This window comes from Anticarsia gemmatalis, unplaced genomic scaffold, assembly GCF_050436995.1.
Source record: "Anticarsia gemmatalis isolate Benzon Research Colony breed Stoneville strain unplaced genomic scaffold, ilAntGemm2 primary ctg00000057.1, whole genome shotgun sequence".
NCBI lineage: Eukaryota > Metazoa > Arthropoda > Insecta > Lepidoptera > Erebidae > Anticarsia > Anticarsia gemmatalis.
In genome coordinates, this window is record NW_027466811.1 from 354 (window position 1) to 15,526 (window position 15,173).

The 15,173-nt window shown below is 33.8% G+C and overlaps 1 protein-coding gene, 1 long non-coding RNA gene and 1 other non-coding gene across 3 annotated transcripts; 2 read left to right on the forward strand and 1 right to left on the reverse strand.

Moving 5' to 3' along the window:
* The first annotated feature begins 6,871 nt into the window (after positions 1-6,871).
* On the forward strand, positions 6,872-6,955 carry TRNAL-CAG (transfer RNA leucine (anticodon CAG)). The gene has a single exon. It is a non-coding gene; the product is annotated as a tRNA-Leu (tRNA).
* Positions 6,956-7,688: 733 nt separating this feature from the next.
* LOC142987061 (6-phosphogluconolactonase-like) lies at positions 7,689-12,492 on the forward strand. Its single transcript, XM_076135613.1, has 4 exons — positions 7,689-7,909; positions 9,133-9,333; positions 9,762-10,042; positions 10,480-12,492. Exons 1-4 carry the CDS (start codon positions 7,792-7,794, stop codon positions 10,573-10,575), a joined length of 696 nt encoding a protein of 231 aa, XP_075991728.1. The 5' UTR covers positions 7,689-7,791; the 3' UTR covers positions 10,576-12,492.
* A 423-nt stretch (positions 12,493-12,915) lies between these two features.
* LOC142987062 (uncharacterized) lies at positions 12,916-15,167 on the reverse strand. Its single transcript, XR_012960499.1, has 2 exons — positions 14,033-15,167; positions 12,916-13,560 (listed from the first exon to the last, which is right to left on the reverse strand). It is a non-coding gene; the product is annotated as an uncharacterized LOC142987062 (long non-coding RNA).
* Positions 15,168-15,173: the final 6 nt, after the last annotated feature.

Below are 15,173 nucleotides of genomic sequence, written 5' to 3' on the forward strand. Positions count from 1 at the left end.
GTGTATTTGTTGAATTAAAATGTTATTATGGTTTTATTAGAGAAAGATGTATGTACGAATGCTTTGTGTTTTTTTTCCTACCATTTAAGCGCTATAAACTTGCGTATTTACTTGGGAAAGTTATTTCGACATTTATCTTTAACGAAATTTGACAAAAGAACCAGGAAAAAGTAACAACACAGGAATTCTATCAACAATAAACTGCATAAAATTACTAATCAAAAATCACAATAACCATCTTAAACCGTGGTAAATCGATGCCAATTTTACTGAAATACCATCTAAATAATAATTGGCAATTAAATAGTGTTAGTGCCAGGCGCAGTGGTTTAGGTCGCCACGCCGAAACCATTGCGTCGGGAGATTCCCACACGAAGCAATTATTTATGGATCGCACAAATAATAATTGTTTCAGGTCTGGTTGTGTTTTGTGTCCGTTGTTTGTACATTAGTAAAAGTCCCCGCGAGACAAGAGCAATTTTTACCCCCGGTTTCTGAGTATATTTAGCGGTAGTTTACCTATTCAATAGCGTTTTTTTACATGAGTTTTGACACTATTGAATAGATAAACTACCGCTAAATGTACCTCAGAAACCGGGGGTTAGTGCGGGAGTTGTCTTTTAAACAAAAACAAGTGTTGAAATAATAAATTTATAGCCACATTATAGACTAGGGCTATTAGGATAGCTGACATAGAGGCCGGCGGGCAGCTGCGAGCTATATAAAAAGGTAAACGATTGGGTCATTGCTTAAGGCACAGATTTTTATAAATGGCAATACTGTTTTCAATGACTCATAATGTCTGTAACGAATTTATTATATTGAAGAGTCATAATGATTTTTGTTCAACTTGTTCGTTTTTGGCGCCGAGGAGGATAGAAACATTGTTTTTTAAAATAAAGAAAATGAGGTTTACTTTTGAATGGTTAAGTTTTATGAAGAGAGTTTTAGTTCTTAGTTCGAAAGATTCAATCAGATTTCTCACAAATCTTATAGAAATAAAACGACGGTAAATAGTTTATATTATGTAGCAAAAACCTGATGCAATGATCTTTAAAAATCGAGCAAAATGAACATTGAACTTCATATTTGAAACTTGGCCTTAACATGTCAGTAAAAAACTCCGGATAACATAATAAATTGACATTTAGTATATAACATACCTCGGGTTCACCTCAGCATTTACGCCAAGTCGCGGAGGTTAGACACACACATACGGATGACCTCTCAGATAACTTACATTACTTTACTCATTGGCTTATAATTATAAATGTATTTATAAATTGTTGGTCGGAAAATATTTGGCAATATTTTAGTAGTATGTAATTTATGATAGCAAGAACAAGAATGTTTTGAATTCTATGGCCTTTTAAGTTATCTTGCGTACTTGGGAAACATTTAAGACATTATAAGTTTTAACCGTATAGTACTTACCTAGAAAATTCGTAACGCACCGAGATGAAGGTGTAGCATAAAGACGCGTAACTGAAATTTTGTCCTAATGCACATCTTTTTTTATTTTCTTGGGTGCATAGCATCAAAGTTTATACGAATGGACGTCTATCGAATATAGACAAATTAAATATGAAATAACCTTAAAAGTATTGAACAATGCATCTTTATTATAATGTTAAGTGTACTAAACACTGAAAAACTGCTAATCAAACGATTAACTTGTAAAAAACTATAATGAAGAAGTTGACTTACTCGTATTTAGGCTAAATTTTCAAAAAGATTTTGTCTGCTATTTTCTGACCCGCTCAACTTATAACCTATACTCAAAATTACTAATATTACCACACCTTTCCATCAATAGACTGTCAGCCAACACATGACGCATGACATCCGTTTTAATATCACATATTAATGTCGTAATTCCCAAAATTCCGCCACACTGCCACCCAAACGTGATAAATTCAAGTTCATCGAGTACCGAGGTGGCTGGTCATGAATTGTCCGTATTTATGCAAAAAGGAACCACACAGCAAATACGTACTTTTGAGATATCAAAGGTATTACAAAAACACGTCTATACTATCGGGCTTATCAGGCATCTCAGTTGACTAGTGTAGGTCAAATTGATTGTCACTATTCAGTACATTGCTGCTTTGACGTAACGTGATAATCACTGAAATCAGAGAGAGAAAACAATGTACAGCAGTGGCTTTCAAATAGTTGTCAACTGAAATACGTGATAGCTCCTCAGTTGCGGTTGGTTTTGTCCTGCGTTTTGTAAACCCCATTTCTGAGGCGAAAATCGTGTCGTTCTTTTTTGTGTTCGGTTTTAAACCAGTTTTACATTAGTTCTAGCTTTCGCCAGCGTCCTCGTCCGCGTTAAAAGGTTTCCCGTAGTAAAAAGTATCCTACGTGTGAATTTATGTTGATTTCAGTTCAATCAGTCGAAAATCTAAGAAGATTTATACAAACTTTCATCCCCTATTTTATCACTTTAGGGGTAGAATTTATCAAAATCCTTACTTACGTTATAACATTTACCTGCATGCCAAATTTCAGCTCAATACGTTCAGTGGTTTGGGCTATGCGTTGATTGATCACTATGTCAGTCAAACACCTTTAAGTTTTATTTATTTATATTCCGCAAAAAAGTTAAAGTGGAAAAATTGTCTTATGGTTCCTTTCTGCATATATACGGACAATTTATCTTAATTCATATGAAAGCGGACGTCCTCGTTCAATATTGCGCATTAAAACATACATTAAACGTATGACGATTCGTATACTTGTTATTATTGGTATTCATTTACGATAAAATCTTTGATGCCGAAAATGGTTTTGGTATATTGATAAAACAGGCTTCCTAGGAGATTGTGTCTGATTCTTATTGCAATTACTATAATTTGCGTGTTTTTGCAGTTTTAAATTAATGGTAAAGAATGTAATCTACGATAAATCTGCCTGTTTTACGGGTTTTCTTGTCTAGATACATGAAATTGAAAAAAAAATGAACTAAGTCGATACAGACACTACGCAATTATTTTTCGAAAAGTTTATACCTACTACAGCAATCGTATATGATTCCGATTTGTGTAAAAGGTTCCAACGTTAGATCAATCGGAATCGTACGCTTTCTAGCAGTTAATTTACCTTTACTATAAAAATAAAGTGTTCATTTTCTCTGAAACTATAGAACCTATTTGATTATTCTAGAACTGTTTTGAAACTCTATTCCTTTAGGCTACTGTTGAAAATCTTCTAACATGGAATTAGTTAACGTTTTCTTTGTTAACGATATTATTTTATTTCTTAATTAGTAAACTAAACTAATTTAGGTGAGGTTGTTAAAAAAGGTACCTAATCCCGGGAAACTAGTTTGGTCCACAAAATTCTTGGCTACTTAATTAAATTATGAGCCAAAGCTAGTTTAAAGCAAATAATCAACTAAGCGACTATTTTTAATAGTATTTTGATAAATTTCACCCCTAAGAGCATAAAATTGGGGATGAAAGCTTGTATAAATTTTCTTAGATTTTCGACTGATTGAACTGAAATGAACCTAAATCCACACATAGGATACTTTTTACTGCGATAATCCATTTCACGCGGACGAAGTCGCGGGTGGAAGCTATTGGAAATATTGTTTGTCGTATGGTTACTGGCCAACCTAGTGTCAAAGTTGTTCAAGCCGCCCGAGAGGCCTTTGACGTTGAGACTTAACGACTGTTATCTTAGAAGACAACAACCGGGACCTACTTTTAACGTGCCCTTCGAAGCACGGAGACGCCCAGTTCAAATACCACTATGCGGTCACCCATCTATGGAATGACCGCGCCAATGGTTGCTCCCACACATCGTTTACCGACCGGTGAGCGCAACCGGCTATGGGCGCCTATGGGATACGGAAATATGGGCCAAAGCTAGTTTTAAAATAAAAACTACTAAACTAAACGACTATTTCTAATAGTTCTATAAGCAATTAACGCAACATTGTTCGTGTTGGCCGGAACATGTTATTGAAGTCTTCCTGCCGATTCATTTCTTTTACTGTTTCCGATACACCATACATGGACGCAAACTTTCTACTCATTTAATTCCTGTTTGCGATTTTATTTAATACGATGGTTTTTTAAAAACGTGTAAAAATAAATAATTGTGTAATTGGTCTTTAATAACTAAGCTCATTGCTAAATAACAACATCCGCACGGATCGATCTCTCAAGCTACGCTTGCCGAGGTTGGTATGTGGATGGGTGGGGTTTTCCTCAAAGCGCACCATTTCGAGGCCCACAAATTGAAGCGCACCTTTATTATTCCTCGGAGCACACCTTTTTGTTGCGCTTCGGGTAACAATTAAAAATATTAAAATTTTATTCAGGGACGGATAGCTCCAATACCTGGTTTATTGTTTACGTTACAAACTACTATTGCTTTTCCAAAATTACTGACTTTTTAGTACGTACTAAACAGCACGCAGAATCTAGATCACCACTTAAAACCTACGCAATAGCAATAAGTGTAAAAATATCGTAAAACACTGACAAATAACTCAAAGGGTTTGGTATTCAGTTATCAGCTAGTCTACCTTCAATTAATTGTTAGCCCAATTACTTACGTAGCCCTGAAAACCAAATGTTAACAAAACGAGTTCCGTTGTCAAGTGTCATAAAAATAAAGAGACATTTTTTGTGTTAAGCGTTTATTATTGTAATAAAATTATGTTGATTATAATATTTGCTTTCATATTTTTTAAATTTATGAACGTATATTACAGCAAGATGTATGGATGTGAATGAAGCAAGGAAAGTTTGTAAGGATCGTACCAAGTGACGTTCTCTTTATTTGCCTACCGTTATGGGAAAAAGGTGTGATTGAAATTGAAATTCGAAAATGCTTTTTCAAAGCCTGAAACGCATTAAAAGCATTGTAACTGGTGATTTGTTAATTCGTCGATGTTAGTTCCTGAAGTTAGCGAAAAACCGAGAAGATTAAGAGCTACCCATTGTGAATAAAAGTCTTGTTACATTATAAATCTTATATAATTAGTGTGATCTACGAACGAATCCACAGTAACTAGTAAAAAGAAAAACGGTGAAATGAAACAAATCAATGCCAGTGTTGTTCTTGAAGCGCTGACTTAAATTATGCGTTTAAGATCTCCCTTTACAGCCCTGTAAACAACGAAAAAAACTTGCATATAGTGCAGCCCGAGGCCACCCTGCCACCTACCGATATTACAGCACTTACGTCAGCACATTTTGACGGTCAACAACCGAGTGTCGCGGTCAACGTGCCCGTTTTCATTGCGTTTTGTCCAACTTTCACTTTTACGCAGATACCCGGTGTACACTAACGCCATCTTGTAGCGAGTAGACGAACTAGGGAGGCAAACTACTTGTTCCATAAGGTATACGTAAGTGAAGAATACATTTTTTGTATGTATTTACATTTATATGCAAGGGATTCTTTAGTTTTGTTGACATTAATCTAACAAAAAACGCTTCTAAAGTGTATTGTTTGCGTTCCAAGACTCATAAAGCACGCAGCATCCAAGTAGTTTATCTACTCGCCACCAGAGATCTAATTCTATTCATTTTAAATTCATTCAAAATGTAGTAATTCAACCCTAAAATTAAAAATTTGGGTAATGAAAAAATCTGTGATAATATCTACTATTTAATTACCTACATAAAGTTGGAGTAACATCGCTGTGAGCGCAGCATTACCAATATTTTATCGAAACCAATTTAAGGACGTCGGAACCTGCATAGCACCTGACCTAGATAAAAACCACCCCTATCAATCATTGTAATATCAAAACGCACTAAGTAAACTTTTATCACAACGAAAATTTCCTAATAAAACAAATAATATTCACTATAAGTTCCCTCCAAAATTTGACGGATAGGTAGCACAGATTAAAAAAGAAACAAACTAAGAACAAAGATCCAAGTTTCGAACCCGAGCAAAAAGGCGGAATGCGGAGGTGTATTTTGAATGTTTCAGAGGGGTGCGGATAATGCTGTAGCGCCATGATGCGTTGAAGGTTCGGGTGGGGTACTACCGTGGTGTGGAGCCTGACGAGGTATCCACATTACTATGGACAGGAGTGACTTCGATCGCCTGACATGTGATGGCCTGACGAGGCCTGTTAAGGGGCTGTTTGACGAAACAGATCCCGACCCGAACACGGTAGCCACCCTTGAGCCCGATTCGACATGTAATGGGGGACTTTTCAAAGCTTGAGACTTTGTTTCTAGCTCTTAGCTGTCTAAGTCTCTCTACAGCATTATCCTACATCCCTTTTTTAATAGTTTATAAATTATGCTTTTATGAAATTTGTGTTAATGATTTTATTCTATCGCGACTTGTAAACATAATTCTACTGTAAACTATTTATTTGAACACCACATTACAGTACAAGTATCGGAGTTCTTAACAGAAACAGATTTTTTTTATATATATTAGATCTCTTGCAGATTACCTACCACTTTTAATAAATGTTACTATGATTTATTCTCACTATAATTATCTTACGATGTTTCAGCAAAGATTTTTTTTCTTAATTTGTATTTATATTACAATAGTATAGCGTCCAATAAGAAATGGCTGAACATTATTAGTTAAATACGACATCGGTTACCATAAAAGCCCTATCTATATTACAACAAAAATTAGGTAGGTACTATCATAAGATAATGTAATTTAATTTCACGAATTCAAACACTACTCGAACTTTATTTATTTTGTTATATATTATTTAGAAAGATCGCTATGACAACGCTTTAAATCTACAATGGGGACACAGCCCATTGTACATTTAAAGCGTATTAAAATAAGTTAGTTTAATTTGCCAAGTTTAGTACAACTAAAACGGTCATATAAAATGAATTGTAATTTCGAGAACTATTGACAAGTCAGGATGGCCGAGCGGTCTAAGGCGCTGCGTTCAGGTCGCAGTCCACTTCTGTGGGCGTGGGTTCGAATCCCACTTCTGACAAATATTTTTGTTCTGAAAAATAAACAACACATATTTTTAACAGCCATTTGTTTAGAATTCTAATACTTGTAATACATAATGCAAACTTCTTTTATATAATTTTCAAAATATATGTTCTCAAAAACGTTTTTCGATCAATTTTGTTTCGAAAGTTACACAATAATTATAGTTATTTTAAGCATGTATAATGGTTTAAATACTTACTTACTATTGTATTATCTGCTGAAAATAAATCATTAAGTTAGTGTTAAACTTATTATATTAATTAGAACGCCATCTCCGGAAATTATGGCACAACTAAATCTGTTTTACATTGATAGGTACCTAGTAGGTACTAGGTAGCAAGGGTTTTACGGTAATCAAATATAATATAACATGACATCAATGAATTACTGTAGATTTTATCGGCATTAATAAAATACTATGACTAATCATTACCGATGAAATATTGTTAACATTTTGAGTGACCGACGACGATGATTTGCGTTCCGAAACAACGTTCAGAATTAATTCGCAAATTAATCAATAGAAACGATAAATGATAATAAATCATTTGTACAATTTCCTGTTTAAAAACAGTAATGAAAACAAATTAGTTCACTTTTAATTAATTGTTTCAGTAGAGAGGCATTTTCACATATTTTTGAATTTAGCTTTTTTTGTAATAAAATGGTGTTATCAAAACTTAGATTGTTGCGCGTCTGGAACGCGCGCACATAACCTCAAACAAATTCTATTTGACTGAATTTGACAATTCATAAGTTCCTATCCCAGAAAGTCGGAAGAAAACAAATACTTTTCTTTTTAATTAAAACGCCAAAATTGATTACTTAAAAATGACGACAATAAAAGTGAGTGACGAACAGGAACTAATTGGTAAATTAGCATCGTATATAGAGAAGATATCGAACGACTCAATTTACAACCGTGGAAAGTTTTACATAGGTCTTTCCGGTAAGTTTATTTTCAAAGGTCATTTGATGTAATGTTATGTATTCAAGTACTTCAAGTTATATTAAAACTATTGCGTAACATGTAATTAAAATGCGAGCTATATTTACAGCGATATGTTTACAAAATTAACGATCATTTATGACATAGTCATATGTTTACCATTGCATGATCTTGAAACCGGCGTTTTCTTTTCAGGTTTTTTGATAAAACTGTTAAAATACAATCAGAACTTTAGATTCTAGCTGTACAATCTAGAAATGTTTTAGAAGCATTTTTATTCTAGATTCATTTTTATTCTAGATTCATTTTTACTGTTCAAGACTTTGCCTGCTTGAATTAACATGACCATCTGGAAACAATCTAAAAACAACTAACTAATTATTGCACTTGCTCCTAGCCATAAATTCCAATTTAACTTTTTAAATTTTTACTTGTCACAGATCTAAAGCAAATAGGTTTGCATATTAAAGTACCACATTTTTTTATTTTATATTGTGAAATCACTTATGTAGGTATCTACTTTCTAAACAGATAAAAAAATTCATTTATATCAGATTCTATCTGACACTTTTATCTTTGCAGTTTAATTTCTTGTGAAACAAAACAGCAATGACTTTATTGCACTGTCATTCACCAAAATAACTATGACCAAGCATTGTTTGTGAAGTAACCATATTACGTACCTACATTAACTACATACCTAAAATATAGTCAGACAACTTATTATAGAGCCATAGCTTTCAGATTTACATGAATATATTCTACATTCTCAATTTTGTATACCTCCGCTGGCTGGGAACCTTGCATACCATGCTCTTTACTAAATCGTTGGACTATAATCTACCTATTTATATATTGAAATAAATTAATCAACATTGTTCATTACAACACTTATTCAGCACATTTTTGTAATCGACACCTTACTTGGTTCTGTACTTGAAGGTTTTGCTTGATTATGACTTTTTTGCTATCAAGTTTTAAGTTACATCATCAAAGTTAACTGTCTGCATACCTTATTATAATTTAAATTAATATTTCAGTTCCATTTCTAGAGAATATAATTTAGTTAAATAACATACTTTTATGCCCTCTGCCAATTATTTTTGAACACAGTATTTAACCCAGAAATTCATGAATAATTTATGCATTTCAGTATTAAAAGCTATCCCTAATAAGCTGGATCAAACAAGATAAATCTAATTCATAAATTTTTAATGTTCCAGGAGGCTCAGTAGTAAAATACCTTTGCGAGAGTCTACCTCGAGTGGACACAGAGTGGTCAGAATGGGTGCTGGCTTTCTGCGATGAGCGTGTGGTGCCTGAAGACAGTGAAGACTCCACCTTTGGCACTTATAAGAGGGAGCTGGTGCCTAAGACTCCCTTGAAGGAAAGCCAGTTTGTAATTATAAAGCAGGGTGTATCAGGTAATAATCTTACTAATATTATAAATGCGAAAGTTTGTGAGTATGTATGGATGTTTGTTACTCTTTCACGCGAATACTACTGAACCGATTACAGTAAAATTTGGTATGTAGCTAAAGACCCAGAACAATACATAGGTTACTTTTTATACCGGAGTACCCGAGGGATCGGGATTGACACGGGAAGGGTTTCCACGCCGACGAAGTCGCGGGCGGCCTCCAGTACAATATAATTAAATAGGTGCATGTACCTATACCAATCTAGAAAAAAAAGGTTTTAGATTTGGCATAAAATATACTATTTGGATTAAAACGCAAACTAGTGTAAGCAATCACCTAAACCAATACAATTAATAACAATAAAACTTTGTACATAATTAAGCTATATTTTTAATATTCCTTATAATACACTCATATTTTTATAATTTTAGCACAAGAAGCCGCTGTCGACTACACAGAGAAACTAACAAAAGCATTTAAAAGCGATGACTTCAAATTCGACCTGCTATTACTTGGCATGGGTCCGGACGGCCACACCTGTTCTTTGTTCCCTGGTCACCCACTACTCGAGGAGACCAGTTTAAAGGTGGCTGCTATTACTGACTCCCCCAAACCACCCCCGGAGAGGGTGACGTTGACTTACCCGACGATTAATAATGCAAGGAATTGTATTTTCGCCATCAGTGGCGCGGGAAAGGCTGACATGGTTAAGGTATGTATTCCTAAAATCAATATTTGACTAAAATACACATAAAATTTTAATTGCCATGATCCTGCATAATAACAGCTATAGCAAATCTGTACCAGCTGTTAGGAAATTTGCTGATGAAAATGTTGCGAATGATTTTCAAACTTCTATAGGAAATACCAGGATTTAGGTTAGGCTTGCAAAGTGTTGACATATAAAATCAACATTATTATGATAAACTATCCTAGTTCAGGTTTTTCTTCTTTTTATGATATGAAATGAAAAGGACTTGCATTTGTAGGAGTTGGGCTGGGCCAGTTTACTTCTCCATCAGTTTGTGACACATGAATCCTAGTGAACTTACAAATATCCTTCCAACATGCAAGATCATTTTTAAAATTTTCTAAGATAAATTCTACTTTTGCCCTCACGACTTAAGGCTATAATTATTATATTTTCAGCGTATCCTAAAAGACAAGGAGGATTTACCCGCGAACCGCGTGCGGCCCGGCTCGTTGTACTGGATCGTGGACGACGCCGCCGCGCTGCATCTTTGACAATAGCTCAAATGTGTTCGTGCTCAAACGCAATAAGCACTTGTGAATGTCTCGCTATACACACTATCAATTACCGCCTAAATTATCTGTCTGCTAATAAACGCGAAAACTTAAATTAATAGCCGGATACTATTAAGAAGGCGTACATTGCCATCCATACAGCATGATTGCATATTTTAGAAAAATACGAGATATTAGAAAAAATCCGAGGTGGGTTAGTATTCTTTGTAGAAAACTTGTCAGAAAGTGAGAAATTCAGCTAATCAATGCTTATATTGCGTTTGTTAGTAAGACAGATTATGATAATACAGTAAAACTTGGCAACTTAGTTTAATTTAGTAAGTAGTACGTGCCAAACACACGCGGATTTACGGCTTATTTAAAAAACAACGATATTTTGTTTGGGGCTAGTTGGCAGCCTAGTTAGTTAGTAACTATTATTATTTTAAATAATACCTAAAATATCTAAGTTGCTAGACTTAAAAACCTAATCAACTTATTTTTTTTGAAGAATACTTAAAAAAGTTTGGACATTTTCTGAGTCATTTTGATGCTAAAAATGAGTAGTCAGAAAGCGTAAAGTTGCCATGTTTCTACTGTACAATTTTCATCTAATACTTTTCTAATAACATTATACAAGATACCCACTAGATATAATGTCAAAATTAAATGAAAGTTTAGTATTCTCATCGTGTTGTATTACAGTAGTATTTTAAATACAATTTCGTCTATTTATGCATGATAGTTTTAAGTAACAGGTTTTACATAACCAGTAGAATTTTGCTGTCTCTACGGGATAGATTTTATCTGTAAGTATAAACTCATAATACATAAGAATAATGTGGTCAAGAATCTTGACATTTTCTCGAAAATTCGGTGCAAGTTCCACTGGCTATGACGGCACTGACTGAGTTAGGTTTGACAGTCAGTCAGACTTTTAATAAAATAATATGCTACGTGTTTAAAACTAGCTATCTATGTGAAAACCTAAGGTTGCGTTTCCATTGAAATAGAACTGTCACGGTTCGAAATTTCTTCGCCGCGTTAGTGGAAAATGGAATTTTCATTGATTTAAAATTTCGCACCTTTCCCCGGTTACGGGAGAACCGTGCCGTATTTACTTTCTGAAATTAGTGAAACCATATAAAATAGTGTTTTCATTCATTTTTCTTCACAAGTGTCTATTGCGTGTATCTAAAGTACATTTATGGATTAATTTTGCTTTAGATATTTAATTTAATAGAAAGCAAGCATTTTGTTTTACGTTGATTCCATTTTACTAGGTGTGTACCATTTACCAATCATAATAAGTATAATAATAAGAGGAAAGTTAGAATTTTGATATTGTTTAGTTTGGGAGAAGCGTTCACTAGAGACGGGAGAATATGCTTACTTTAACTATTTTTGTAAACAAAAATGTTTTAAGGAATGCGATTTGACGAAATAACCGAAAATATGAAAATACTTTGAATTAATTTTTTCGAAAATTATAAGTTATCGTAACTCGGCCTGTTTGGTCAGATGCAAATAATGTCATAAAAATATTTAGATATTTTATTTGGAAAGTTTGGAGTTTGACTTACATTTTAGGGTTAGTGTGTAAAAACTTCCTCATTTTGAGAAAAAAAAGACCTAAATTAATATGATTAATAACTTCTTCTAAGTCTCCAGTGAATGACGCTAAAGGGTGAAATTACAGGGTGCATAACATCCTAGGATTGTATTAAACTAAGAGTTTGTGTATACGACTAGAAAGGGATGCAAGAGCTGTGTTATTTTGTTTTATAAACTTTGTGCTATAACTAAAAACTTGAAGTTTTGTTTCGTATTAAGGAAAAATTATAATGTTGCTATTTTTTATATTTTTTACATTTCTGTTACATTGATTGTAATTCGTAATAAATGTTTGACAAGGGACGTGTTGTTTTATTTCAGTTCCTGTAGCAAATATTCTACCAATATCACTTTAGGCAAAATTGAAAAAAACATTAACATCCTAAGGAAAATAAATCATATTAACCCACAAAGGTAACACAGGTTAGGTACTACAAAATATATCATAAAATTTTATATGAATAAATAAGTTGTAGTCAAAATCCAGGCACACTGGAGATACATTCTAGCTATGATTTACTTATCTGTCTAGTTTTACCTAAAGGACCTAATAAGGGAGCTTACCTGTTGTCTTGAAGTTGTTTTCTTACTGATGTGCTTTACGAACATCAGTATACGACGCTAGTGCATTCGTATTGTACACCGGATCAGTCGTGACTCGGTCCGACTTTACACCTGTTGTGATATTTTAATAGCTCAACAGTGTAACAAAATAAAAGTCATGTATCAAGTTCCAATATGTGTAATCCCTCATACTCTCAAATGCCCGCGAGATCATCACAATTGCATTCTTCCACATATAAAAGAGCTCGACTATACTCGTTTACATTAAGATTAACGTCCTATGACATCTCTTTAATCATTTTTAATAATAGTGTTAATTACAAAAAGTATGTCAACTAAATAAAAAAAATTCGGCGCGCATAGCGTACCAAATGCTTACATACATATACATACTTTATTAGATACACATAGCAACTACAATTTTTAAACAATTCGAACCTATGATAGCGGACTTAACGAAATGAGAGTGCGAACACGCCGGCTCATAATATACTCATACCGATACATAATCATATTGCATCATTCAAACTAACCGTAGTCTCTCAACGATTTAGTGTTACAAAAAATAATATATGACAAAAAATACATTGTCGCGCCGCGCGTGTCCGCTTACACTATGAATTTATAAAATTAATATTAACATAGTTTTGTTTTGTGTGTAATTTCGTATATTTTACAAGGGTGTGTTGTTGAATGTATACGTTAGCTATACTATAACTATCGGGTGTCGGCGCAATTGACTGATGTGAGGGGCTCGCGCCATCGCTATGTACATGTGTCACGCGACCAACCACAACTGGGGACTGCCTGCAACATTACAAACACACAACTTAATACACAATGCACAATGGCCGTAGAAAAAAACGAAAAACTGTAACATTTCGAAGTATTAGTAAGTGTTTGACATAATTTGGACAAACGTTTCCCGCCAGCAATGAAGCTTAGTTTCAAGAGTAATTTAATCTTTAGCCGTATCTATATTATATTTATACTTCATAGACTATGGCATAGATATCAGACAACCAAACAGGTTACTAACGGATTAATTTATTCTATACAACTTGAAATATTACTTTGATTACTACAAAAACTAAAACTTAGATCTCCTAACTTATTTTAGGGTATTTGTAAAAGTTGCTAAATTTTATCACTAGATTAAACATTCTTCTTATCGTATGGTTAGTGGTGAACCCAGTGTCAAAGTTGTTCAAGCCGCCCGAAGGCCTTTGACATGGCTTATGCCTTTGATTGAACATTGCGGGTAAATGTGATATGTTACCTGTCGCGGCGGGTTAGTTGGGCGCCCAGTAGGACTGCGAGTAGCTGGGCTTGCTCGCCGCCGGCTTGCTGGCCGCCGCGCGCCCGCCACCGGCTCCGCTCTCCTGCAACACCACACAGATCAATACCAATGCACTACTACATGCAATACAACGACACGTTGTAGAGGAAAGGTGACAGATTTTAATAAAAAAGAACTAATAGACAATTTCACTACCTCTTGATAAGTATAAGTTAGCTAAACAAGTGTTATATTGACGATATTTTTCTGGCATGTTAATTTGCTGACAGTTTATCCATAAGTCTTGAAAATTATATAAAAGTAAATTTTACAACTTACGGTTAAGTTTCTGATAGCAAATCTAAAAGATAAAATGTCAGCTAAACTTTGCCCAAATTGCCAACTTTATACTTGTTGAGCCAACCAATACACATTCAGAGTGAAACCAGGTCTATAACTAAAAGTAAATATTAGGGAAAGAAAGGTCGTATAATAATTTATTAAAATCTGACAACTAAAACACTTTGAACAGTATTATAACTTGCAAAATCATAATTAGGCACGAATGCAAAACTCGTTTATAAAAAAAGCATTTCGGAATTTTCTGTAACCGTTTTGTGTAAATAATAATGCAAATAAGAGTACATAAGCAAAACATTCATAATATAACATATTTTATACATACATGCAATTATGTGGAAAGGCGGGTAATACATGATACTAAACTAATAGGGTAGTTGCATAAAAGTACATAAATATATTTGTAAAAAACAATATTTTATCAGATTATCTGATATCTCAATCAACATTTGGTATGTTTAGTGGACTCAGGAATGCATTCTATATATTAGTCATTTCTTTTTCATTTCATTTAATAAATATAGATGCTAGTTCGTTTTTAGTGTAAAATTATTGTTTAAGAAACTGTCTATAATGCTTTATGTCTTATTTTAGTAGGAGATCATAATATGATCAGCAGTGGAATAGTATTCCATCCAACATTTTAGTCGATCAATGCAATTTTATGGCCTGCTTTCTTATTCAACCCTTTTTAATAGTTATAGCAAGTGTTATCAATTTCTGAAATATAGATAATGTTCAACTACCCTATTGTAATACAGATAATATTATATAAATAGAT